We start from the raw sequence: 27,660 nt of genomic DNA, 5'->3' as shown, positions 1-27,660 counted from the left end.
AAGGTAATTTATAATGATAAAAGGATCACTGCAACACAAAGATATGACATATAACCCACAAAGATTGAATCAAGAAGAAACAGAAAGCCTCAATAGGCCAATAACTAATAAAGAGTATGTGGCAGTAATTTAAAAAATTCCAGAAACAAAAGCCTAACACCATAGGTGAATTCTACCAAACATTTGAAGATTAATTAGTTAGATATTAATTAATTAATACCAATCCTCTCAAACTCTTCCAAAAAATAGAAGACAGGGACAGTTCTAAACTCATTTTGTCAGACCAATATGATCCTGATACCAAAGTGAGACAAAGATACCAGAAGAAAAGAAAAGAAAAGAAAAATGCAGGCCAATATTCCGGAAGAACATAGTTGAAAAAATCATCGAGATATTAGCAAACCAAATTCAACAGCATATTGAAAGGATCGTGCACCATTACCCAGTGGGCTTTATTCCTGGGATGTAAGGATAGTTCAGTATAAGCAAATCAATGCGATACACCAAATTAACAGAATGAAGGCTAAAGATCGTGTGGTTACCTCAATAAATGCAGAAAACACATTTGACAAAATTCAATGCACTTCTATGGTAAAAATTCTCAACAAATTAGGTATTGAAGGAACTTACATGAAAGGCCATGTATGTAAAGCCCACAGCTAACATCATACTCTATGGTGAAAAACTGAAAGCTTTTCCCTTAAGATCTGGAACAAGACAAGGATCACACTTCAATGTAGGACTGGAAGTCCTGGCCAGAGCAATTCGGTAAGAAAAAAAATAATAAAAGGCATTCAAATCAGAAAGGAAGAAGTAAAATTGTCTGTTTGAATGCAACATGATCTAATTTGTAGAAAACCCTAATACATATCCAAAAAATTGTTAGAACTAATAAATGAATTCAGTAAAGTTACAGGATACAAAATTAACATATAAAATCAGTTATATTTCTATACACCAGCCACAAACTGTCTAAAAATAAAATTAAGAAAACAATCCTGTTTGCAGTAGCATCAAAATAATAAAGTATTTAGGGATAAACTTAACCAAGGAGGTGAAAGACTTGTATACTGAAAACTATAATCCCTGAAGAAAGAAATTAAGGCAGATACTAGAAAATTGAGAGACATCATGTTCATGGATTAAACAAATAAATTAATACTGTTAAGATGTCCATACAACGCAAAGCAATATGCAGATTCAATAAATCCCTGTCAAAATCCCAATGGCATTCTTTACAGAAATAGAAAAAACAATCCTAAAATTCATATGGAAACATAGGCGGTCCCCACAGTCAAAGCATTTTTGAACAGAAACAAAGCTGGAAGCATCACATATTCTGATTTCAAAATATATTACGAAGCCACAGTAACCAAGAGTGTGATACTGGTACAGAAACAGACATATAGACCAATGGAACAGAATAGAGAGCCCAGCCATAAACTCATGCACATACAGACAATTGATTTCTGACAGCTGTGCCAAGAATTCACAATGGGGACAGGATATTGTCAATAAATGGTGCCGGGAAAACTGGATATCCGCATGCAAAGGAATGAAACTGGAAACTTACACTATACACAAAATCAACACAAATGGATTACAGACTAAAATGTAAGATCTAAACTGTAAAATTCCTAAAGAAAACATAGGAGAGAAGTTTGTTGATATTGGTCTTAGCAATAATTTTTTGGACGTGACACCAAAAGCACAGGCCATGAGCAGAAATAGACAAATCGTACTAAATACGTCAAACTGAAAAGCTTCTACACAGCTAGGAAATAACTGACGAAATGGAAAAGCACCTACAGAATGGGAGAACATATTTGCAAGCCATATGTCTTATCGAGGGTTAATATCCAAAATACATAGGAAACTCGTACAACTCAATAGTAAAAAAGCCAAATAACTTAATTTAAAAATTGGCATACGAACTGAATACACATTTCTGCAAAGACAGCATACAAGTGGCCAAGAGGTACATGAAAAAGTGCTTAACACCACTAGTTGTTAGGGAAAGGCAAATCAAAATTACGAGTTATCACTTCACACCAGTTAGGATGGCAATTATAAAAAAAAGTAATTAGTGTTGGTGAAGATGTGGAGGAAAGGGTACCCTTGTACACTGCCGTTAGGAATGTGAAATGGTGTAGCCACTATGAAGACAGTATGGAGTTTCCTCAAAAAATTAAAAATAGAACTAGTATATTATCCTGTAATCCCTCTTCTGGGTATATATCCAAAGGAATTAAAATCAAGATCTTGAAGAGATAGCTGCACTCACATGTCCACTGGATCATTATTCACAATAGCTAAGATATGGAAACAACCTAAATGTCCATCCATGGATGAATAGAAAATATATATATATGTGTGTGTGTGTGTGTATACACACATATATGTAAAATGGCATATTATTCAGCAATAAAAAGGAAATTCCACCCTTTTCCACAGCATAATTAACCTAGAGGTCATTATGCTGAGTAAAATAATCCGTGTGCAAAAGAACAAATACTACATGATACCACTTATACGAGGAATCTGAAAGAGTCAAACTCGAAGAAGCAGAGAGTAGAATGGTGTTTGCCAGGTGCTGGGGGATGTGAGAAATGGGGAAATATTTGTCATAGAGTACAAAGTTTCAGTTGTGCAAGATAAATCAATCCTAGGGATCTACTTTACAGTCTAGTGTCTAGGGTTATAATACTGTACCGTATACTTAAAAGTTGCTGTGAGGGTAGATCTTATGTTGAGTGTTATCACAAAAAAATAATGAATAAAGGGCAGAGAGAGTTTTAGGAGGTAACGGATATGTTTATTGTGTAAACTGTGGTGATGATATTTAGATGTATACTCATCTGCAAATACATCAAGTTGCGTACATTAAATATGTACAGCTCTTTGTATGTTAATCATACCTCAGTAAAGTGTTTTTTTAAAAATCTATGACACATGTAATTGAACTTATTTGCAGAAATGTTTTATTGCTTCTCTTTGGCTGTCTAGCTCCTAGCACTCTCTTTTTCCTGTTAAATGAGGGCAGATGATTTCTCCTTGTCTCTATTGGCATTCTTTTCATTCTCTTATCGTTGCAAACAAAAAAAGTTAACAGCAGAAATACCATATGATCTGGCGATATCAATTATGGTCATATAGCCAAGAGAATTGTACACAGGATATTGAAGAGATATTTTCATACTCATATTCATTGCCACACTATTCACATATGGAAACAACCTAAATGCCCATCAACGGATGAATGGATAAAGAAAATGTAGTATGTTCATACCATAGGATATTATTCAACCATAAAGATGAGGAAATCCTGCCATATGCTATATCATAGATGAATCTAGAAAATTTTGCTAAGTGAAGTAAGTCAGTCACAAAAGGATAAATAGTTCTCATAGAAGGACAAATACTGCAGGATTCCACTTGTAGGAGGTATCTAAAATATTAAAATAATAGAACAATAAGTAGAATGGTGGTCACCAGGGACTGGGGACAAGGGAATTGAGAAATTGTTGTTTAATGGGTACAGAGTTTTAGTCATGCAAGATGAAAAAGTCCTAGAGCTCATTGTACTTATAGTTAACAATACTGTATTGTACAGTTAAAAGTTGTAGATTTCATTCTCTGCATTTTGACCACAATAAAAATTATTTTAAAATATATGTTAAAATTTCTCTTTTTAATATTAAAACTCTGTGAAAAATGGAATTCTGACTCATACAGCTATTCATGAGCAAGCACCACGCCTACTACATTATAATTTTTCAATAAATAATTTATACATTCATGACATGATGAATGGTCTACTTTATGACATACAGCAGCGTCTGCCTTCCATACCTGGGGAGGAAAATAAAAAAAGAGAAAGGTCTCTCTGAAGCATTTCCACTCAGTCATGTTCTTGGAACTTGTGATAAGTAGAATGTAAACGCCACGAAACAGGGATTTGGACTATTGTGGTCATTACCATATTTCCTATATAGAACAGAATGCCCTTTCAGTAAATATACCATGAATGGAAGCATATATGATTGACTTGACAAATAAGCCTCCTTATGCTCTGTTCTGCATGGTCACTAAGCTGCCCTTCAACTTGCCTTACTATTCTGAAAAAAAAAAACATTGAAGTGTTAATTGAAAAGAAATGGATTAGTTTCGGTTACTTTCTCTAACACAAAGTGAGAACAATAACAACCTCTACAATCATAAATACTGTACCATTTTTCTAGCTTCCACATATATGCGTGATCTGCCTCTGTTGAGTAAAATATCTCCATCCAGTCCTTTCGGCATGAGCATCCTAATGTTCACTCAAACCCTGTTGACAGCTATTGAAGACCAGGGCAATGAGGTAAGAAGATCCCAAACCACACCAGTGTTCCCACCCTTTATTCACTTTATGGACGCCGACTAGTGTATATGTCAGGTCACGTGTTTCCTATATTCCATAACCAACTCCCTCTCCTGTTCACCTCCATGGTTAGAGCGTCTCCAGCATTCTTCCTTCCATTCTTGTGAGCAGCTTTTCTGAGTTCCTTTAAGCCCTCCTCGGGTTTGTTGGTGATCATCAACCACCGAGCAGACTCCGCCAGCCACCTGATCAAAGAAGAGGACAGAAGTGCCATCAACTCTCATTTTCCCATTTTTTTCTCACAGAGGCTTTTTCCTGAAATGCCTCTCCCCTCCCATCTAATACCTATCTCTTGTTTTGTTATACCAGGAAATATAAACTTAGGTTCTTTTGTACCATAACTAGGAAGCTGTGAAGATGACCTCTCCATGCAGTACACCTTCACTGACTGCCGGGAATATAGAGTTGTAGTCATAGTGCCCTCCCCCCATTATTCAGGGGGATATTATCAGTTTTAGCAAATAAAACGCTGTGTTTGGGCTTCACTGGTGGCGCAGTGGTTGGGAATCCGCCTGCCAATGCAGGGGACACAGGTTCGAGCCCTGGTCCGGGAGGATCCCACATGCCGCGGAGCAACTAAGCCCGTGCGCCACAGCTACTGAGCCTGCGCTCTAGAGCCCACGAGCCACAGCTGCTGAGCCTGTGTACCACAACTACTGAAGCCCATGCTCCTTGGAGCCCGTGCTCTGCAACAACAGGGGCCACTGTGATGAGAGGCCCGTGCACCGCAGCGAGAGGTAGCCCCCACTCGCCACAACTGGAGAGAACCCGCGCGCAGCAACGAAGACCCAAGGCGGCCAAAAATTAATAAATAAATAAATAAATAAATAAAACCCCAAACAACAAGAAAACCCACTGTGTTTAGTTAAATTTGAATTCAGATAAACAGTGAATATGGGTAATTCTTGAGTATGACTATGTCCCATGCAATATTTTGGACATACACTAAAAAGTATTTGCTGTTTATTTGAAATTTTACTTTAATGAGACACTGTATTTTATCTGGTTAGTAGATGAAAATACAGAATTCTTAGGTAAGTAGAGATTTCATATAAACAATGAATAATTTTTAGCGTAACTATGCTCCATACAATATTTGGCGTACTATACAAAAAGTTTGTTGTTTTATCTAAAATTCAAGTTTAACTGAATGCCCTTGGTATTATCTGGCAGCCCTACCCATTCTGCTTCTTTAATTGTACATAGGGCACAGATTAGTAGAGCATGTGCTCAAGTGTTGACTAAGACCACCCAGAATTCTTGCATCCTAATTTCAGGTACCTTGCATCTAGGATCCTCCAAGACAAAGGATGTAAGAAAGCTTATACCTTGAGGAAAGAAAGAAGACAAATAATGGTACAGAAAACACCAGCTGAAGGGTGTGCCAGTCTCGAATGGCAAAAGCTATTCCTCCTAGGGCGATCTGTCCCATGCAAGCAGCACAGATGGACATGGTCATTCCCATGACTTGGAATTGGGGCCCTGTCCATTCTACAACTGAAAGAAAACACAAACAGGATTTTGACTTCAAACAAAGTTAGAGTTTCAAAGTCAAAGTTAAGGCTTGGAAAATGTCAAAGACCCAAAGTATTGACTTACTAAGCACAGAAATATTTGTCAGGATGCTCATGGTAGAAAACCCAGCCAAGAAGCGTAGGGAGCAGTAAATGAGGAAGGTGGGAGCAAAGGCTGCACAGGTGTCAGTAATGGCGAGCTGGAGCAAACACCATCTGAGCATTAACCTCCTCCCAAACCTGAGAAATGGAAACAGGTTAGATATAGTAATAGTAACAACCTGTTGTAGAAATGAACAAAAAGAAGACACACTTTGAAATTTAGGGGATGTTTTGTTATTTTTATTTTATTTTAAAATTTTTTCTGTTTTCCTTTTTTCCCCCAGTTTTATTGAGGTATAATTGACATACAGCCCTGGACAAGTTTAAGGTGTCCAGCATAATGATTTGTCTTACATACATCATGAAATGATTATCACAGTGTTTAGTGAACATTCATCATCTCATATAGATACAAAATTAAAGAAATAGAAAAAAATTTTCCTTGTGATGAGAACTCTTAGGATTTACCGTACTAACAGCTTTCATATATAACACACAGCAGTGTTAATTATATTTATCATGTTATACATTACATCACTAGTACTTATTATCTTATAACTGGAAATTTCTACCTTTTGACTGCCTTCATCCAGTTGCCCTTCCCCTCATGCCCGACTCTGGTAACCACAAAACTGATCTCTTTTTCTATGAATTTGTTTTTGGAGTATAATTGACCTACAACACTGTGTTAGTTCCTGTTACACAACATAGTAATTCCATATTTCTATACATTTCAAAATGATCACCACGATAAATCGTCTGTCACCATACAAAGATATTACATTGTTATTGACTCTATTCCCCACACTGTACATTTCATACCCTTGACTCATTTATTTTGCACCTGGAAGTTTATACCTCTTAATCTCCCTCACCTATTTCTTTCCCCACACACCTGTCCCCTCTGGTAACTACCTGTTTGTTTGTTCTCTGTATCTATAACTGCTTCTGTTTTGTTATGTTTGTTCACTGTTTTCTTTTTTAGATTCCACATTTAAGTGAAATCAGTATTTGTCTTTCTCTGCCTGAATTATTTCACTTAGCATAATACCCACTAGGTCCATCCATGTTGTTGAAAATGGCAAGATTTCATTCTTTCATGTGTTTCATATATATATATATATATATAAAAAACATATCTTCTTTATCCATTAATCTATTGATGGACACTTAGGTTGCTTCTATATCTTGGCTATTGTAAATAATGCTGCAATGAACTTAGGGGTGCATATATTTTTTTGAATCATTGCTTTTTTTTTCTTCAGATAAATACCTAGGAGTGGAATTTGTGGGTCATACGGTAGTTCTATTTTTAATTTTTGAGGAATCTCCATACTGTTTTCCATAGTGGCTGTACCAATTTACATTCCCACCAACAGTACATAAGCGTTCCCTTGTCTCCACATCCTCATCAATTTATTGTCTTTTTGATAATAGCCATTCTGACAGATGTGAGGCGGTTTCTCATTGTGATTTTGACTTGCATTTCTCTGATGATTACTGATGCTGAGCATCTTTTCATGTGTCTGTTGGCCATCTGTATGTCTTCCTTGGAAAAATGTTTATTCAGATCCTCTGCCCACTTTTTAATTAGGTTGTTTGCTTTTTTGATGTTGAATTCTATGAATTCCAGTATATTTTGGATATTATACCCTTATTGTATGTATCTTCTCCCATTAAGTAGTAGCCTTTCATTTTGTTGATAGATTCCTTCCCTGTGTAAAAGCTTTTTAGTTTGATGTAGTCCCATTTGTTTATTTTTACTTTTGTTTCCCTTGCCTGAGGAGACATACACCCCGCCCCTCAAAATTACTAAGACCCATGTCAAAGAGTGTGCTGCTTATGTTTTCTTCTAGAAGTTTTATGGTTTCAGGCCTTACATATAAGTCTTCAATTCATTTTAAATTTATTTTTGTGCTTGGTGTGAGAGAGTGGTCTAGTTTGATTCTTTTGTGTGTAGCTGTCCAGTTTTCTCAACACCATTTATTGAAGAGGCTGTCTTTTTCCATTGTATATTCTTGCCTCCTTTGATGAGACTAATTGCCCATATAAATGTGGGTTTATTTCTGGGTTTTCTCTTGTGTTCCACTGATCTATGTGTCTGTTTTTGAGCCAGTATCATACTGTTTTGATTACTGTAGCTTTGTAGTATAGTTTGAAACCAGAGAGCATGATACTCCAGCTTTGTTCTTTTATCTCAGGATTGTTTTGGCTGTTTGGGGTCTTTCATGTTTCCATACAAATTTTAGAATTATTTTTACTAGTTCTATGAGAAATACCGTTGGTATTTTGATAGGGAGTGCATTGAATTTGGAGATTGCCTTGGGCAGTATGGTCATTTTAACAATATTTATTCTTCTAATCCTTGAGGACGGTTTATCTTTCCATTTGTTTTGTTGTCTTCAGTTTCTTTTATCAGTGCCTTATAATTTTCCAAGTACAGGCCTTTTACTCCCTCAGTTGGACTTTTCCTTAGGAATTTTATTCTTTTTGTTGCAATTGTAAATGGAATTGTTTCTTAATTTTTCTTTCTGATAGCTTCTTGGTTAGCGTATAGAAATGCAACAGATTTCTGTATACGGTAAGTTCCCTACATATGAACGGGTTCCATTCTGAGAGCACATTCGTAAGTCCAATTTGTTCGTAAGTCCAACAAAGTTAGCTTAGGTACCCAACTAACACAATCAGCTGTACAGTACAGTACTGTACTGTAATAGGTTTATAATACTTTTCAAACAAATAATGCATAAAAAACAAACACAAAAATAAAGAAAACGTTTTTAATCTTATAGTACAGTACCTTGAAAAGTACAGTAGTACAGTACAACAGCTGGCATACAGGAGCTGGCATCGAGTGAACAGGCAAGAAGAGTTACTGACTGGAGGAGGGAGGGGAGCTGGGAGATGGTAGAGCTGAAAGATCGTCAGCAATAGGAGATGGAGGGCGAGCTGCAGTTGCACTCATGGGTGTCGTTGACGGCACAGCTTCTGGTTCCTTGCTAGATTCAATTCTATCTACCCTCTTGAAAAAACAATCCAGTGATGTCTTGGTAGTAGATCTTTTTTTTTTTTTTCCTCATCATAGATGACACAGTAGCACTGGATTCCATCTGAATGGCTGCTGCAAACTTCATGTACTGTTCTACATTTTGGTCCTGTGTCTCAAAAACTAACAGTGCCTCCTCAAAGAAAGAAAATCCCCTTGCCATTTCCTGCATCATGAATCTCTTTGGTTCTTCAGTTACTTTTTCTTCCTCTTCTCTCTCTTCGCCCTTACTCTGGGCACATTCGCATCTTTGAAAGTTTGCAACTTACTGTATTAATTTTATATCCTGCAACTTTTGCCAAGTTCATTGATGAGTTCTAGTAGTTTTTTGGTAGCATCTTTAGGATTTTCTGTGTATAGTATCTTGGCATTTACAAACAGTGACTGTTTTACTTCTTCATTTCCAATTTGGATTACTTCTTTTTTTCTTTTTTTTTTGCAGTACACGGGCCTCTCACTGCTGCAGCCCCTCCTGTTGCGGAGCACAGGCTCCGGACGCGCAGGCTCAGTGGCCACGGCTCATGGGCCCAGCCGCTCCGCGGCATGTGGGATCCTCCCAGACCGGGGCACGAACCCGCGTCCCCTGCATCGGCAGGCAGACTCCCAACCACTGTGCCACCAGGGAAACCCTGGATTACTTTTATTTCTTTTTTCAACTGGTTGTTGTGACTAGGACTTCCAAATCTATGTAAATAAAAGTGAATAAAATTGGTGAGAGTGGGCATCCTTGTCTTCATCCTGATATTACTAGAAATGCTTTCAATTTTTCACCATTGAGTATGATGCTACTTAGCTATGGGCTTGTCACATATGGCCTTTATTGTGTTGAGGTATGTTCCCTCTTTGTTGAGAGGTTTCTTTTTTTATCATAAATGGATGTTGAATTTGTCAAGGTTTTTCTGCATCTATTGAGATGATCATATGATTTTTATTCTTCAGTTTGTCAATGTGGTGTATCACATTGATTGACTTACAGATATTGAATCATTCTTGCATCCCTGGGTTAAGTCCCATTTGATCGTGGTTTGTGATACTTTTAATGAATTATTGATTTCTGCTCTGATATTTATGATTTTTTTCTTTCTATTAACTTTGGGTTTTGTTTGTTCTTCTTTTTCTCGTTCCTTTAGGTGTAAGTTTAGGTTGTTTATTTGAGATTTTTCTTGTTTTCTGAGGTAAGCTTGTATAAAACTCCCTCTTAGCACTGTTTTTGTTGTATCCCATAGATTTCAGATTGTTGTGTTTTCATTTTCATTTGTCTCTAGGTATTTTTAAATTTCTTCTTTGATTTATTTAGTGAACCATTGGTTATTTAGTAGCATTTGTTTAACCTCCACATTCTTGTGGTTTTTGCAGTTTTTTTCTCGTATTGGATTTCTAGTCTCACAGCATTGTGGTCAGAAAAGATGCTTGATATGATTTCAATTTTCTTAAATTTACTGAGACTTGTTTTGTGCCCTATCATATGACTTATCCTGGGAAATGTTTCATGAGTACTTGAAAAGAATGTGTATTCTGCTGCTTTTTGATGGGATAGTCTATATATATCTATTAACTCCATCTGATTTAATGTGTCATTTAAAGCCCTTATTGATTTTCTGTCTGGAAGATGTCTCCATTGGTGTGATTGAGGTGTTGAAGTCCCCTAGTATTACTGTGCCATGTTGATTTCTCCCTTTATGTCTGTAAATATTTCCTTTATGTATTTAGGTGCTCCTATGTTTTATATGTATATATACACACACATACATACATATATATTTGTGTATGTATATATATATATATATATATATATATAATTTTTATATCTTCTTCCTGAATTGAGCCCTTGATCATTATGCAATGGCCCTCTTTGCCTCTTGTTACAGTCTTTGTTTTAAAGTCTCTTTTGTCTAATATAAGTATTGCTATTCTGGCTTTCATTTGATTTCCATTTGTATGGAATAACTTTCTCCATTCCCTCATTTTCAGCCTGTATGTGTCTCTAGATATGAAGTAAGTCTCTTGTAGGCAGCATATATAGGGGTCTGTTTCTAGGTGTGTGTATCCATTCAGCAACACTATGTCTTTCAATTGGAGCATTTAGTCTATTTACATTTTTAATACTTATTGTTAGGTATGTACTAATTGTCATTTTGTTAATTGTTTTTATAGTTCTTTTTTATTCCTTTCTTCTCTTTTGTTCTCTTCCCTTGTGATTTGATTTTACCTGTGATAGGTTTTACTATCTTTATTGTTATCTTTGGATTCATTTCTCTTTTTTGGGGAGGTGGGGAGTGCATCTATTGTAGGTTTTTGGTTTCTGGTTACCATGAGGTATATATATATATCAGTCTCTCTATATGTGTGATTATTTTAAGCTGCTGATCTCTTAACTTAAATGCATTTTAACAACCCTGCATTATTACTCCCCTCCCCCAACAATTATGGTTTTTGATGTCATATTTTACATCTTTTTTTTTTTTGGCGATACGTGAGCCTCTCACTGTTGTGGCCTCTCCCGTTGCGGAGCACAGGCTCCGGACGCGCAGGCTCAGCGGCCATGGCTCACGGGCCCAGCCGCTCCGCGGCATGTGGGGTCTTCCCGGACCGGGGCACGAACCCACGTCGCCTGCATTGGCAGGTGGACTCTCAACCACTGCGCCACCAGGGAACCCCTCTTTTTGTTTTTGGAATCCTTTAAATACTTATTGCACATAGAGATGATTTAACTAATTTTCTTTTAACCTTTAGCTTTATACCTGGTTCATTTACTACCTTTACTGTATATATGCCTTAACCAATGAGATTTTTTCTTTCACAGTTTTCTTGTTTCTTATTTTTTGAGTTTTGTACTCTTTGTACTTCCTGGACCAGGCTGTCTCTTTTCTTTCCCAGGTTAGGAAAGTTTTCAGCTATTATGTCTTCACATATGTTCTCTGCCCCTTTCTCTCTCTCTTCTCCTTTTGAGATCCTTATAATGTGAATGTTAGCCCACTTGATGTTGTCCCAGAGGTCTCTTAAACTGTACTTATTTCTTTTTATTGTTTTTTCTTTTTCTTTTGTTCAGCTTTAGTGATTTCCACTACTCTGTCTTCCAGTTTGCTGATTTTTTCCTCTTTATCACTTACTCTACTGATTCCTTCTAGTGTATTTTTCATTTCAGTTATTGAATTCTTCATCTCTGTTTGGTTCTTCTTTATATTTTCTAACTCTTTGTTAAAAGCTTCTTACTTTTCATTCTGTTCATCCAATCTTCTCTCAATTTCTTTGATCATCATTATGATCATTACTTTGAATTCTTTATTGGGTAGATTGGCTATCTCCACTTCATTTAGTTCTTCTGGGGTCTATCTTGTTCCTTCATTTGGAATGTCTTTCCTCTGTTTCCTCATTTTGCCTAATTTGCTGGGTTTTTTTTTAACATCTTTATTGGAGTATAATTGCTTTACAATTGTGTGTCAGTTTCTGCTGTATAACAAAGTAAATCAGCTATATGTATACTTATATCCCCATATCTCCTCCCTCTTGCATGTCCCTCCCACCCTCCCTATCCCACCCCTCTAGGTGGTCACAAAGCACTGAGCTGATCTCCCTGTGCTATGCGGCTGCTTCCCACTAGCTGTCTATTTTACATTTGGTAGTGAATATATGTCCATGCCACTCTCTCACTTCATCCCAGCTTCTCCCTCCCCATGTCCTGAAGTCCATTCTCTTTGTCTGCATCTTTATTCCTGTCCTGTCCCTAGGTTCTTCAGAACATTTATTTTTTTTAGATTCCATATATATGTGCTAGCTCTCTTTAAAATTTGCTGTTTTTATTTCTATGTATTTGGTAGGTTGGTTATGTTTCCTGACCTGAAGAAGTGGCCTTTTGTAGGAGTTGTCCTATCCATGCCAGCGGTGCAACTCCCTTTGGTCACCAGAGCTATATGCTCTAGAGGTGCCCCCTATGTGGGCTGCATGGGTCCTTCTGTTGTTGTGGATGCCTACTGTGCACAGTCTCATGGGAGTTGCTGGTCCCCAGTCCAGTTGGTTGCCAGGCCCTGCCTTGTGCAGAGGCTGCTGGCTGCTGGTTGGCTGGGCTCTGTTGTAAGGAGGCTGATGCAGAGTCCTGCATTGTCCCAGGGCTAGTGCTGACCCTCTGGTGGGTGTGTTCTGGGGTGGCTGCTTTTTTGACCAGTGTTCCAGATCTAGTGTTGACTTGCTCGTCGTTTGGGTCAGTTCCTGACATACCTGGCTGTGAGGTCTGGGTTATTCTAAAGCTGTTTCTGGCCTGTTGGTGAGTGGGGCTGGATCCTGGGGCAGCTGGCTGAGGGGTCCAAGGTGTCTTGGAGCTGGTGTTAGCCTGCTGGTGAATGGGCTGGGTCCTGACATGGTGAGCAGTGGAGCTGCCATGGTCCTGGGGCTGGAGTTTGCCTGCTGGTGGGCAGGGCTGGGGCCCAGTGGGTCCTGGAGTTGATGCCTGTCCACTGCCATGTGTGTGGCTGGCCCAGGGCTAGTGCTGGCCATCTGGTGGGTGAAGCTGGCCATCTGGTGGGTTCCAGATTCTCTGGTTGCAGGGCCCTGGGTGTCCTGTGGCTAGTGATGGCACACTGGTGTGTGTTGCTGGGTCCTGGGTCCTCTGGTGGAAATGGATGTGTGCTGGGGTGGCTGTGGCCTCAGGGGATCTTAAGGCTGCTCTCTTGCTGGTGGGTGGGGCTGTGTCCCTACATGGCTAGTTGCTTGGCCTGAGGCATCTCAGTACTGGTGTTGACAAGCTGGTGAGCAGGGCCAGGTTCTGGGAAAGGGAGGATTCCAAAATGGCACTGGCCAGCAGCAGTGTCCACATTGTAGAATGAGCTCCCTAGATGGCTGATGCCAGTGTCTATGTCCCCAGGGTGAGTTCCAGTTACTACCTGCGTCTCTGGGAGGCTCCCCAAGATCAGCAAGTGGGTCTGACCCAGGCTCCTTTCAAATTTCTCTTTCTGCACTGCATCGCAGAGCATGTGAGATTTTGTGTGAGCCCTTTAATAGTGGAGTCTCTATTTCCCACAACCCTCTGGCTCCCCTGAAATTAAGCTCTGCTTGCCTTCAGAGCCAAACCTTCTGGGGGCTCATCTTCCTGATGCAGGACCCCAAGGCTGGGGAGATCAATGTAAAGTTTGGGCTCCTGGCTTCTTGGGGAGAACCTCAGCAATTGTAATTATCCTCCCTGTTTGTGGGTCACCCACCTGGGGGTATAGGTATTGACTATACTGAATCTCTGCCCTTCCTCCCTGTCTTTTTGTGGTTGGTTCCTTCTTTATATCTTTAGTTGTAAAAGATTTTTTTCCTGCTAGATTCTGGTCTTTCTTATCAATAGTTGCTATGTAAATAGTTGTAATTTTGGTGTGTCCAAGGGAGGAAGTGAGCTCAGGGTCTTCCTACTCCAATTATCTTGGCCACCTCCCCCAGAACAGCAGTCTTGACTTTCTCCTCTATATGTGCCTCATTCCCTTCATCTCACTAAATGGTATCAGCATTCATCCATTTCCTCAGCCTGGACACATAGATATCTTCCTTGACCCTCTGCCACACCATCACCTCCTTAAAAATCTGAAAGCATCAGGAAGTTCTACCACATTGTCCTCAAATTATGACCCAAATCCAGCTATTTGTTACCATTTCTGCGGACACCTTCCTAATTCAAATTCCCACCATCTTTCCTAAGGCCTATTTTGACAGACTTTTAAAATGTCTTCCCTAACATGATTCTGGCTCTCTCAGTTAATGGAGATTCAAGAATTAGGTTTAAAATATTCTATTATAATACTCCTCTTAAAAGCCTCTGATGCATACATTTCTGGTTCCAGGAATAAAGGCCTTAAACCCTACTATTTGCCCTCCATTCCCTCAGAAAAGAAATATAATGCAGGTACATACACAAAAAGGAGCTACTGGAACATAGGTGAGAGTGAACAAAAGCAGATAGACTGTAATGGGGAGTGTATACTCTCTCAGATAAGAGCAGAGGGAGAACAATATAAAGAACATCCTGTTTCCATGGCTCTTAGCCCGGAATAAGGTGCAGTCCTTACAGTAAAGTGAATGAGGTGCATGAAAAAAACCTGCCATCCTGCAATCTGGAGAATCAGGGCACAGATGGTGGGAAACTGGGAACAATGAGAAAAGTGGGGTTCCAGCAAGGGAAAGTGGTAAAGAGGGGATCCCAAAATTGTGTCTACCACACATCCCCCAGATGGCCCCTGAAACATACACCTGCAGAATAAGTTCAACTAAGGACAAAGATCTAAACTGAGGTCAGAGCTGCTGCATAAGAAACAGTTTTTAGTTTAATTTCAGGCATGAAAATTACTTGCTAAAATGAAGGAATCAGTATTACTGATGAATAATAATGGAAAATAGAATCTTCACAACTTAATATTTATAATATTCAAGATATAATTCAAAATATCTTGATATGTGAAGAACCAAGAAAATGGAACTCATTCCCAAGAGAATGGAAATCTTTCAAATCTTCTCCTGAGATGAGACAAATTTTGGAACTAACCAACAAGGATTTTAAATATCAAAGATCCATTTGATACGATTGATGAACCTACAATTATACGTCATTATCCCCCAATGTTCATAGTTTACATTAGGATACACTCTTGGTGTTGTACATTTTATGGGTTTTGACAAACGTATAATGACATGTGCCCACCATTACAGTATCATAAAGAGTAGTTTCACTGTCCTAAAATACCTCTGTACACTGCTTATTCATTTATTTCCCCCCCTACCAACTACTTATCCTTTTACTGTTTCCATAGTTTTGACTTTTCCAGAACGTTATATAGTTAGAATCACACAATATGTAGCCTTTTCAGATTAGCTTTTTTCACTTTGTGATACATATCTAAGGTTCCTCCACGTCTTGTCATGGCTTGATAGTGCATTTACTTTTAGCATTGAGTAAGATTCTGTGGTTTGATGTAACACAATTTATTTATGCGTTCATCTACTAAAGGACATGTTGGTTGCTTCCAAGTTTTGGCAATTATGAATAAAGCTACTATGAACAACTACAGGTAGGTTTTTGTGTGGACATAACTTTTCAAGTCCTTTGAGAAAGTACCAAGGAACTTGATTGTTAGATTATTTGCCAAGAGTGTGCTTAATTTTGTAAGAAACTGACAAAATGTCTTCAAACGTGGCTGTAACATTTTGCATTCCCATCAGCAACGAATGAGAGAGAGTTCCTGTTGCTCCTCATCTCTGTCAGCGTTTGGTGTTGTCAGTGTTTCGCTTTTTGCCATTCTAATAGGCGTGCAGTAGTATATCATTGTTTTAGTTTGCATTTCCCTAATGACATATGTTGTGGAGCATCTTTTCATATGCTTATTCACCATCTGTATAATTTCTTTGGTGGGGTGCCTTTCAAGTTTTCTGACCATTTTTAAATTGGAATGTACATTTTCCTTTTGTTAAGCGTTCTTTGTATATTTTGGATAGCGATTCTTTTTCAGGTGTCTTTTGCAAGTATTTTTTCCAAGTCTGTGGTTTGTCTTCTCATGCTCTTGATTAAGTTTCTTTTTAATTTCAGTATAATATATAAAATATGATTTGCTATTTTAACCACTTTTGACTGTATAGATCCCTCACTGGTATTAATTACATTTACAATGTTGTGCAACCATCGTCACTAGCTACTGCCAAAATTTTTCAAAATCCTCAACAGAAACTTTGTACCCATTAAGCAATAACTCTCCATTCCTCTTTCTCCCCATCTTCTGGTATCTATATTCTACATTATTCTCTATGAATTTTCCTATTCTACATATTTTATATAAGTGGAATCATAAATATTTGTCTTGTCTTTTCTTATTTTACTTTACATGTTTTCATGGTTTTAGTATGATTCAGAACTTTATTTCCTTTATGGCTGAACAATTTCCATTGTATGTACATATGGCATTTTATCCATCTGTTGATGGATACTTGGGTTGTTTTCATTTTCTGGCTATTGTGAATAATGCTGCAATGACGTTGTTGTATAAGCTATCTGTTTGAGTTCCTGTTTTCAGTTCTTTCTGTTTTATACCTAGCAGTGGAATGCTGGGTCGTGTGGTTTCCCTAAATTTAGCTTTTGAAGAACTCCCAAAGTATTTGTCATAGTGGTGGCACCATTTTACCTCCCCATCAGTAATGTACAAGATTCTAATTTCTCTATATCTTTGTGAATACATGTTATTTTCTTTTTTTTTTTTGAATTATAGCCATCCTAGTAGGTGTGAAGTGGCATTTTATTGTGGGTTTTTTTTTTTTTGCAGTACGCGGGCCTCTCACTGTTGTGGCCTCTCCCGTTGCGGAGCACAGGCTCCGGACGCGCAGGCTCAGCGGCCATGGCTCACGGGCCCAGCCGCTCCGTGGCATGTGGGATCTTCCCAGACCGGGGCACGAACCCGTGTCCCCTGCATCGGCAGGCGGACTCTCAACCACTGCGCCACCAGGGAAGCCCATTTATTGTGGTTTTTGACTTGCATTTTTTTAAATGACATCATGTTGAGCATCTTTTTATGTACTTATGCACTACTTGTATAACTTCATAAAATAAATGTATATTCAAGTCCTTTGCCCATTTAAAAATTGAGTATTTTGTCTTTTTGTTGTTGAGTTGGAGTTCTTTGTATAGTCTAGATATTAAACCCTATTCCATTGGTCTATTTGCCTATCTATTCTTTATATATGATTTACAAATATTTTCTCCCATCAGATAGGTTATCTTTTCACTTTCTTGATAATGTCCTTTGATGTGCAAAAGTTTTAAATTTTGATGAAGTCCTATCTCTATATATTTTCTTTTGTTACTCAGGCTTTTGATATTATATCTAAGAATACATTGCCAAACCCAAAGTCATGTAGATTTCCACCTGTTTTTTCCTGAGTTTTATAGTTTTAGATCTTATATTTAAGTTGCTAATCCATTTTGTGTTAAAATTTATTATGGTTTTAGGTTTATTCACATTCTTTTGCATGTGGATATCCAATTGTCACAGCACCATTTGTTAAATGGGCCATATTTTACGCATTGAATGGTCTTGGAAGCTTTTTCAAAAATCAATCAGCATAGATATATTGTTTTATTTTTATTTCTGCAAGATGAGTAGTTCTGTGTTATAGAACTGTTAGAAATGAACATTCTGACTCTGAAAACTTTTATAAGGTACCTTTTATAAGGTCATAAATTCAGAATTCACAGTTTTCACCTGAGATAACAGATGGCATTATGCTAGTAGTGGTAAGGGGCACCTTAATTCCCCATACCCTTTAGAGGAGACAGGCTTGGGTGGTGGCAAAGGTTGGCTGTCTAATTCAGAAGTGGTATGGTCAGGCACAGGGTATTCCAATTTCTAATACCACAAATGGTGACAGAAGTTGTCATTAGATTAATTCCCTACATGGTTGAAAAATTTACCTTTAAAGTAATGTTTCAGCAAAAATAAAAATCAAGGTCCTTGGAAGACACCACCAAGACACTTTGCTGTGTATAACACAGGTTTCTTAGGAATGTCTACCCATCACACTTGAGAAACAGGGACATGATGACCATGCTCTGAAAATCCACAAGCATTCAGCTAAGAGGGACTGAACACGGCCCCCTGGCTAAGGCATGCAACACTGTTTTCCATATTGTATCATTGAGCAGGTTGAATCTCATGATGTGAAACATCTTCCTCCCTGTTCCCATAGGTACCTCTTTCTCGTCTTTATAAGCCACATGTTGTGGCACCTCTGTTCTAAACCTCATCCTAAAATGCTCCCATGTCTGATGGAGATGTTGTTTCTGTATCCCATACACAGTGCTCACAGCTGATAAAATAGCCCTCACCACATGGACTGTAATTCTCCATTTGTTTGTGTTTCTAGATCCCTGGGGAGCAAGGAAGCCCCAGGGCAGTGTAATTTGCCATAAGTGTTTTTTTTTTTAACATTTTTATTGGAGTACAATTGCTTTACAATGGTGTGTTAGTTTCTGCTTTATAACAAAGTGAATCAGTTATACCTATACATATGTTCCCATATATCTTCCCTCTTGCATCTCCCTCCTTCCCACCCTCCCTATCCCACCCCTCTAGGTGGTCACAAAGCACCAAGCTGATCTCCCTGTGCTATGTGGCTGCTTCCCACTAGCTATCTATTTTACATTTGGTAGTGCATATATGTCCATGCCACTCTCTCACTTCGTCCCAGCTTACCCTTCCCCCTCCCCGTATCCTCAAGTCCATTCTCTAGTAAGTCTGTGTCTTTATTCCCGTCTTATCCCTAGGTTCTTCATGACCTTTTTTTCCCTTAGATTCCATATATATGTGTTAGCATATGGTATTTGTTTTTCTCTTTCTGACTTACTTCACTTTGTATGACAGACTCTAGGTCCATCCACCTCACTACAAATAACTCAATTTTGTTTCTTTTTATGCCTGAGTAATATTCCATTGTATATATGTGCCACATCTTCTTTATCCATTCATCCGATGATGGACACTTAGGTTGCTTCCATGTCCTGGCTATTGTAAATGGAGCTGCAATGAACATTTTGGTACATGACTCTTTTTCAACTATGGTTTTCTCAGGGTATATGCCCAGTAGTGGGATTGCTGGGTCGTATGGTAGTTCTATTTTTAGTTTTTTAAGGAACCACCATACTGTTCTCCATAGTGGGGGTATCAATTTACGTTCCCACCAACAGTGCAAGAGGGTTCCCTTTTCTCCACACCCTCTCCAGCATTTATTGTTTCTAGAATTTTTCATGATGGCCATTCTGACTGGTGTGAGATGATGTGTCATTGTAGTTTTGATTTGCATTTCTCTAATGATTAATGATGTTGAGCATCCTTTCATGTGTTTGTTGGCAATCTGTATCTCTTCTTTGGAGAAATGTCTATTTAGGTATTCTGCCCATTTTTGGTTTGGATTGTTTGTTTTTTTGATATTGAGCTGCATGAGCTGCTTGTAAAATTTGTAGATTAATCCTTTGTCAGTTGCTTCACTTGCAAATATTTTCTCCCATTCTGAGGGTTGCCTTTTCGTCTTGTTTATGGTTTCCTTTGCTGTGCAAAAGCTTTGAAGTTTCATTAGGTCCCATTTGTTTATTTTTGTTTTTATTTCCATTTCTCTAGGAGGTGGGTCAAAAAGGATCTTGCTGTGATTTATGTCATAGAGTGTTCTGCCTATGTTTTCCTCCAAGAGTTTGATAGTGTCTGGCCTTACATTTAGGGCTTTAATCCATTTTGAGTTTATTTTTGTATTTGGTGTTAGGGAGTGTTCTAATTTCATACTTTTACAGTATGTAAAAGTCCAGTTTTCCCAGCATCACTTATTGAAGAGGCTGTCTTTTTCTCCACTGTATATTCTTGTCTCCTTTATCAAAGATAAGGTGACCATAGGTGTGTTGGTTTATCTCTGGGCTTTCTATCCTGTTCCATTTATCTATATTTCTGTTTTTTGTGCCAGTATCATACTGATATGATACTATACGTAGAGAATCCTAAAGATGCTACCAGAAAACTACTAGAGCTAATCAATGAATTTGGTAAAGTTGCAGGATACAAAATTAATGCACAGACATCTCTGGCATTCCTATACACTAATGATGAAAAATCTGAAAGTGAAATTAAGAAAACACTCCCACTTACCATTGCAACAAAAAGAATAAAATACCTAGGAATAAACCTACCTAAGGAGACAAAAGACCTGTATGCAGAAAATTATAAGACACTGATAAAAGAAATTAAAGATGATACAAATAAATGGAGAGATATACCATGTTCTTGGATTGGAAAAATCAACATTGTGAAAATGACTCTACTACCCAAAGCAATCTACAGATTCAATGCAATCCCTATCAAACTACCACTGGCATTTTTCACAGAACTAGAATAAAAAATTTCACAATTTGTATGGAAATGCAAAAGACCCCGAATAGCCAAGGCAATCTTGAGAACGAAAAATGGAGCTGGAGGAATCAGGCTCCCTGACTTCAGACTATACTACAAAGCTACAGTAATCATAAGTGTTGCTTAATGGAAGAATGATTTATGAGTTCATGAAAATACATGAGTAAAGAGAGCTGTGATCCAGAGACACTCACCTGTCTGAGAAATGGCCATATATGATGCTTCCCACCAGCATTCCAGCCATGAATAAGAATTTGGCCATTGATTTTAGTGACTGAGATTCACATACCAGGTCCCACTGGAAGAGAAGGAAACCAACAAAGGAGAGCTCCACAACTTATGACCCCTCAGTGGAAACCTGATTGAAACAGTTTAAATGATTTACACGTTTCTTTGTTTCAGCCCTTTTTTCCTCTCCAGCTTCCTTTTTTACTTTAGTTGAGTTTTATCATTCAGGTATCAGCTTAAACCTGTTGGTTATATTTATGCCTTTTTTAATTCCATAATAAGTGATCCTCAAACATGGCCACAGTGCAATCATTTGAGGAGATTTAAAAATTTACTGAGGCCAGAATTTCATTACAGATCTTCTCATATGGTTGCTCTGGGGTACAGCGCTTGGAGGTTTTGATCAATATCCCTGATATTTCTAATTTTCAAGCCAGGCTGAGCATTACTGACCTTTTAAACACATCACATAAATTACTTGCTTAACCTTTGGTCTTTTAAATAATAAAAGCCATATAATAGCAAGGTCACATCTATTTTTGAGTTCATTAGACTCATGAAATATATAGGTGTCTGGCATTCAGTAAAGAAGTAATTAATATTTGCTGAAAGAATGAAGAATGAGCACCTAATAGTGACTAAAAATTCTAGAAGCTCGTTCATTACTCTGTTACCCTTAAACACCCAGACCATGCACTCATAAGATGTAAATGGGGCCTCTTACCTCAGTCACGACAGTGGAGGAGAAGGAGCTTTGGTCATACACCCAGCCATCCACACAGGGTTCTGTGTCCAGATCACTCATGTTGGGGAAGGTCCCGTTCAGGTGAAGGAGCTGCCACTGGGGGAGGAGGAAGCGACGACACTTCTCTGGCCTCAGGTTTGAGTCCAGTGGGATGGAGATTCTCAGGAGGGTGTCTTCGCTGAGGGTCCCAGTGCCATTAGCAGAGTCAGTGTCATTGTCAAGGATGTGAACCCAGCAGCGATGACCAGGAACAGCTGCAGTGAAGTTCTCCAATAGAATATGAGGGTACACTATGAGGCTGGAGATACAAAGGAAAACCATCTGAAGGATCTGGAATCTCCCCAGGCCTCCAACTTGATCCAGGAGGTCCTGAAAGGCCATTGAGCTGAGCAGTGAGCCCCAAGGGGAGGCAAAATGACTATTTAGAGAAGTTCAAAGGGAGAAAAAGTTTCCTTTCACTATGTCACACACTAAGTGTGTATTGATCCTGATCTCAGTATTAGCTCGATGGGCCCTGTCTCACCTTCACAGCAAGGCCATGGAAGCTATTTCTCCAGCTTGTTTGGGGATCTGGTCGGTAACTGTCTTCTTTAAAGTCACAGAGAAATATTTTGCTGAGATGCTTCCAGCAATTGACAAAACTGTTTAAAGGTCTACTTTGTGAAAATTCTTTTTATCAGCAGTGTCCCAAAGTGACACTGGACTTTGAGCTACACATCTGTAAATAAAATAAAATAAACCTGCTACATGGTTTGCAGTCCCTTTCAGAACATGTCATTTGTCAGACTCGAAAGTGAAACGTGTTTTGTTTTTCTGTGAAAAGTACTGAAAGTAAGTGCTTTGCTTTTTAGTACTGACTTTTGATTAAAAGAGTTAATGAAAATAGTCCTGAGTTCATTTAAAGCAAGTGAAATATGATACAATATTTTTCTTTTGGTAAATGACATTATTCTGCTGAAAGTCAAATCAAACCATGATTTCACATTGAAAATAAATTACTCAAAATGGGGTCAGGGTGGGTAGTGATGGAGGGCAGAGGGCTAAGTCAGTGCATAGAGAAGTTTATTTTTTACAGGCTTATAGATTCATTCGGATAACATTTGTGAGGACCTGCTCTGTTCTAGGAATACAGCATTGTGTTAGGCAAGGTCTTTAAGTGTAAGGCTATGGTGAGTAAGGGAGAGGTATGTAAATAACTACAATCTGATATTATAAAACATATGTATGGCAAACGCACAATGTGCTATGGAAGAACTGAAGAGCAATATAGGAAAACTGTCACCTTTGTTAGCACTAAATTTTCCATTAAAATTTTTTTGAAGCCTTATTGTGGTATAATTCATATAACACGTAATTCTCTTTAAAATATACACTTACATCAATTTTATTTGTTCACAGTTGTGCATCCATGACTACGCTCTCATTACAGAACATTTTTGTCACCACAAAAGAAACCTGTACCCACGAGGAGTCACACCCCATTCCCCACTTTACCCCTAACTCTTAGCAACCACTAATCTACATCTGTCGCTATGGAATTGCCTAATTTATGTATTTCATAGAAATCACGTTATAAAATATGTAGGCCTTTGTATCTGGCTTCTTTCTGTTTTTTTTTTTCACTTAACATAATGTTTTCAAGTTTCATCTATGTTGTAACATATGCCATGCTTTCATTCCTTTTTATGACTAATTAATTCTATTTTTGGCAATTAATTTGACTTTATTATTTTTCTACCTATATATTTAATTTTTACTTTATATTGGAGTATAGTGGATTAACAATGTTGTGTTAGTTTCAGGTGTACAGTAAAGTGATTCAGTTATACATATACACGTATCTATCCTTTTTCAAATTCTTTTCCCATTTAGGTTATTACAGAATACTGGGCAAAGTTCCCTGTGCTATACAGTAGGTCCTTGTTGGTTATCTATTTTAAATATAGCAGTCCGTAAATGTCAATCCCAAATTCCCAATTTATCCCTCCCCCCACCTTTCCTGTGAAACTGTTTCTGTTTTGTAAATAAGTTCATTTGTATCATTTTTTTTAAAAGATTCTGCATATAAGAGATATATTTGTCTTTCTCTTTCTGACTTAGTATGATAATCTCCAGGTACATCCATGTTGCTGCAAATGGCATTATTTCATTCTTTCTTACAGCTGAGTAATATTCCACCGTATATATGTACTACATCTTCTTTTTTTTTTTTTTTTTCTTTGCGTTATGCGGGCCTCTCACTGTTGTGGCCTCTCCCACTGCGGAGCACAGGCTCCGGACGCGCAGGCTCAGCGGCCATGGCTCACAGGCCTAGCCGCTCCGCGGCATGTGGGATCCTCCCGGACCGGAGCACGAACACGTGTCCCCTGCATCAGCAGGCGTACTCTGAACCACTGCGCCACCAGGGAAGCCCTGTACTACATCTTCTTTATCCATTCCTCTGTTGATGGACATTTAGGTTGCTTCCATGTCCTGGCTATTGTAAATCTCATTGTAGTTTGCATTTATCTAATAATTAGTGATGTTGTATATCTTTTCATGTGTTTTTGGCCATCTGTATGTCTTCTTTGGAGAAATGTCTATTTAGATCTTTTGCCAACTTTTTGATTGGGTTGTTTGCTTTTTTTTTTTTTTTTGCTGTACACGGGCCTCTCACTGTTGTGGCCTCTCCCATTGCGGAGTACAGGCTCCGGACGCACAGGCTCAGCGGCCATGGCTCACGGGCCCAGTCACTCCGCAGCATGGGGGATCTTCCCGGACCGGAGCACGAAACCGTGTCCCCGGCATCGGCAGGCGGACTCTCAACCACTGCGCCACCAGGGAAGCCCTGTTTGCTTTTTTGATATTGAGCCACATGAGCTGTTTGTATATTTTGGAGATTAATCTCTTGTTGGTTGCTTCATTTGCAAATATTTTCTTCCATTCTGTGAGTTGTCTTTTCGGGTTTTTTTGTTTGTTTGTTTTTATGGTTTCCTTCGCTGTGCAAAAGCTTTTCAGTTTAATTAGATCCCATTTGTTTATTTTTGTTTTTATTTTCATTACTCTAGGAGGTGGCTCCAAAAAATATTGCTGTGATTTATGTCAAAGAGTGTTCTATGTTTTCTTCTAGGAGTTTTATTGTATCTGATCTTACATTTAGGACTTTAATCCATTTTGAGTTTATTTTTGTGTAAGGTGTTAGAGAACGTTCTAATTTCATTTTTTTACATGGAGCTGTCCAGTTTTCCAAACACCACTTATTGAAGAGACTATCTTTTCTTCATTGTATATTCTTGATTCCTTTGTCATAGATTTATTGACTATAGGTGCGTAGGTTTACTTCTGGGCTTTCTATCCTGTTCCCTTGATCTCTATTTCTGTTTTTGTGCCAGTACCATACTGTTTTGATTATTGTACATTTGTAGTGTAGTCTGAAGTCTGGGAACCTGATTCTTCCAGCTCCGTTTTTCTTTCTCAAGATTGCTTTGGCTATTGGTGGTCTTTCGTGTATCCATACAAATTTTAAGATTTTTTTGTTCTAGTTCTGTGAAAAATACTATTGGTAATTTGACAGGGATTGCATTGAGTCTGTAGATTGCCTTGGGTAGTATAGTCATTTTGACAATATTCATTCTTCCAGTACAAGAACTTTCATATATCTTTCCATCTGTTTATGTCATCTTCAATTTCTTTCATCAGCGACTTACAGTTTTCAGAGTACAGGTATTTTGCCTCCTTAATTAGGTTTATTTCTAGGTATTTTATTCTTTTTGATGCAATGGTAAATGGGATTGTTTCCTTCATTTCTCTTTCTGATCTTTCATTGTTAGTGTATACGAATGCAAGAGATTTCTCTGTATTAATTTTGTATCCTGCAAATTTACTGAATTCATTGATGACCTCTAGTAGTTTTCTGGTAGCACCTTTAGGATGTTCTATGTATAGTTTCATGTCATCTGTAAACACTGACAGTTTTAATGCTTTCTTTCCAATGTGGATTCCTTTTATTTCTTTTTCTTCTCTGATTGCTGTGGCATTTGCCTTATATATTGACTTGCTCCTATGTTGGGTGCATATATATTTACAATTGTCATAACTTATTCTTGGACTGATGCCTTGATCATTATGTACTGTCCTTCTTTGTCTCTTGTAACAGTCTTTTTTTTTAAACAACTTTATTGGAGTATAATTGCTTTACAATGGTGTGTTAGTTTCTGCTGTATAACAAAGTGAATCAGCTTTATGTATACATATATCCACAAATCTCCTCCTTCTTGCCTCTCCCTCCCACCATCCTTATCTCACCCGTCTAGGTGGTCACAAAGCACTGAGCTGATCTCCCTGTGCATTGCAGCTGCTTCCCACTAGCTATCTATTTTACATTTGGTAGGGTACATATGTCCATGCCACTCTCTCACATTGTCCCAGCTTACCCTTCCCTCTCCTCATGTCCTCAAGTCCATTCTCTATGTCTGCGTCTTCATTCCTTTTCTTCCCTTATATTCTTTTTTTTAAAAACATCTTTATTGGAATATAACTGCTTTACAATGGTGTGTTGGTTTCTGCTTTATAACAAAATCAGTTATACATATACAAGTGTCCCCATATCTCTTCCCTCTTGCATCTCCCTCCCTCCCACCCTCCCTATCCCACCCCTCAAGGTGGTCACAAAGCACCAAGCTGATCTCCCTGTGCTATGTGGCTGCTTCCCACTAGCTACTTATTTTACATTTGGTAGTGTATATATGTCTATGCCACTCTCTCACTTTGTTCCATCTTACCTTCCCCTCCCTGTATCCTCAAGTCCATTCTCTAGTAGGTCTGTGTCTTTATTCCCATCTTGCCCCTAGGTTCTTCTGACCTTTTTTTTCTTTTTCTTTTTCTACATTCCATTTATATGTGTTAGCATACGGTATTTGTTTTTCTCTTTCTGACTTAGTGCACACTGTATGACAGACTCTAGGTCCATCCACCTCACTACAAATAACTCAATTTCGTTTCTTTTTATGGCTGAGTAATATTCCATTGTATATATGTGCCACACCTTCTTTATCCATTCATCTGTTGATGGACACTTTGGTTGCTTCCATGTCCTGGCTACTGTAAATAGAGCTGCAATGAACATTGTGGTAATTGACTCTTTTTGAATTATTGTTTTCTCAGGGTATATGCCCAGTAGGGGGGCTGCTGGGTCGTATGCTAGTTCTATTTTTAGCTTTTTAAGGAACCTCCATACTGTTGTATATAGTGGGGGTATCAATTTACATTCCCACTAACAGTGCAAGAGGGTTCCCTTTTCTCCACACCCTCTCCAGCATTTATTGTTTGTAGATTTTTTGATGATGGCCATTTTCACCAGTGTGAGGTGATATGTCATTGTAGTTTTGATTTGCATTTCTCTAATGATTAATGATGTTGAGCATTCTTTCATGTGTTTCTGGGCCATCTGTATATCTCCTTTGGAGAAATGTGTATGTAGGTATTCTGCCCATTTTTGGATTGGGTTTTTGTTTTTTTGATATTGAACTGCATGAGCTGCTTGTAAATTCTGGAGATTAATCCTTTGTCAGTTGCTTCATTTGCAAATATTTTCTCCCATTCTGACGGTTGCCTTTTCCTCTTGTTTATATTTTCCTTTGCTGTCCAAAAGCTTTTAAGTATCATTCGGTCACATTTGTTTTTGTTTGTTTGTTTGTTTTTATTTCTATTTCTCTAAGAAGTGG

At 38.2% G+C, this 27,660-nt stretch overlaps 1 protein-coding gene across 1 annotated transcript in view; it reads right to left on the bottom strand.

Annotated features, from left to right (window-relative positions):
• Window positions 1-22,339, bottom strand: part of LOC101325315 (organic anion transporter 7) — a 33,107-nt gene extending 10,768 nt beyond the window's left edge. The window contains exons 1-5 of the mRNA XM_033861677.2: window positions 21,938-22,339; window positions 21,180-21,283; window positions 6,023-6,177; window positions 5,752-5,920; window positions 4,485-4,608 (exon numbers count right to left, since the gene is read on the bottom strand). Coding sequence (XP_033717568.1) covers window positions 4,485-4,608; window positions 5,752-5,920; window positions 6,023-6,177; window positions 21,180-21,283; window positions 21,938-22,339 — 954 coding nt within the window. The remainder of the gene's footprint in view (window positions 1-4,484; window positions 4,609-5,751; window positions 5,921-6,022; window positions 6,178-21,179; window positions 21,284-21,937) is intronic.
• Window positions 22,340-27,660: the final 5,321 nt, after the last annotated feature.

Source organism: Tursiops truncatus, chromosome 8 (assembly GCF_011762595.2).
Source record: "Tursiops truncatus isolate mTurTru1 chromosome 8, mTurTru1.mat.Y, whole genome shotgun sequence".
NCBI lineage: Eukaryota > Metazoa > Chordata > Mammalia > Artiodactyla > Delphinidae > Tursiops > Tursiops truncatus.
Note: the sequence above shows the minus strand (reverse complement) of the source record. Positions and strands in the feature narration are given on the sequence as shown.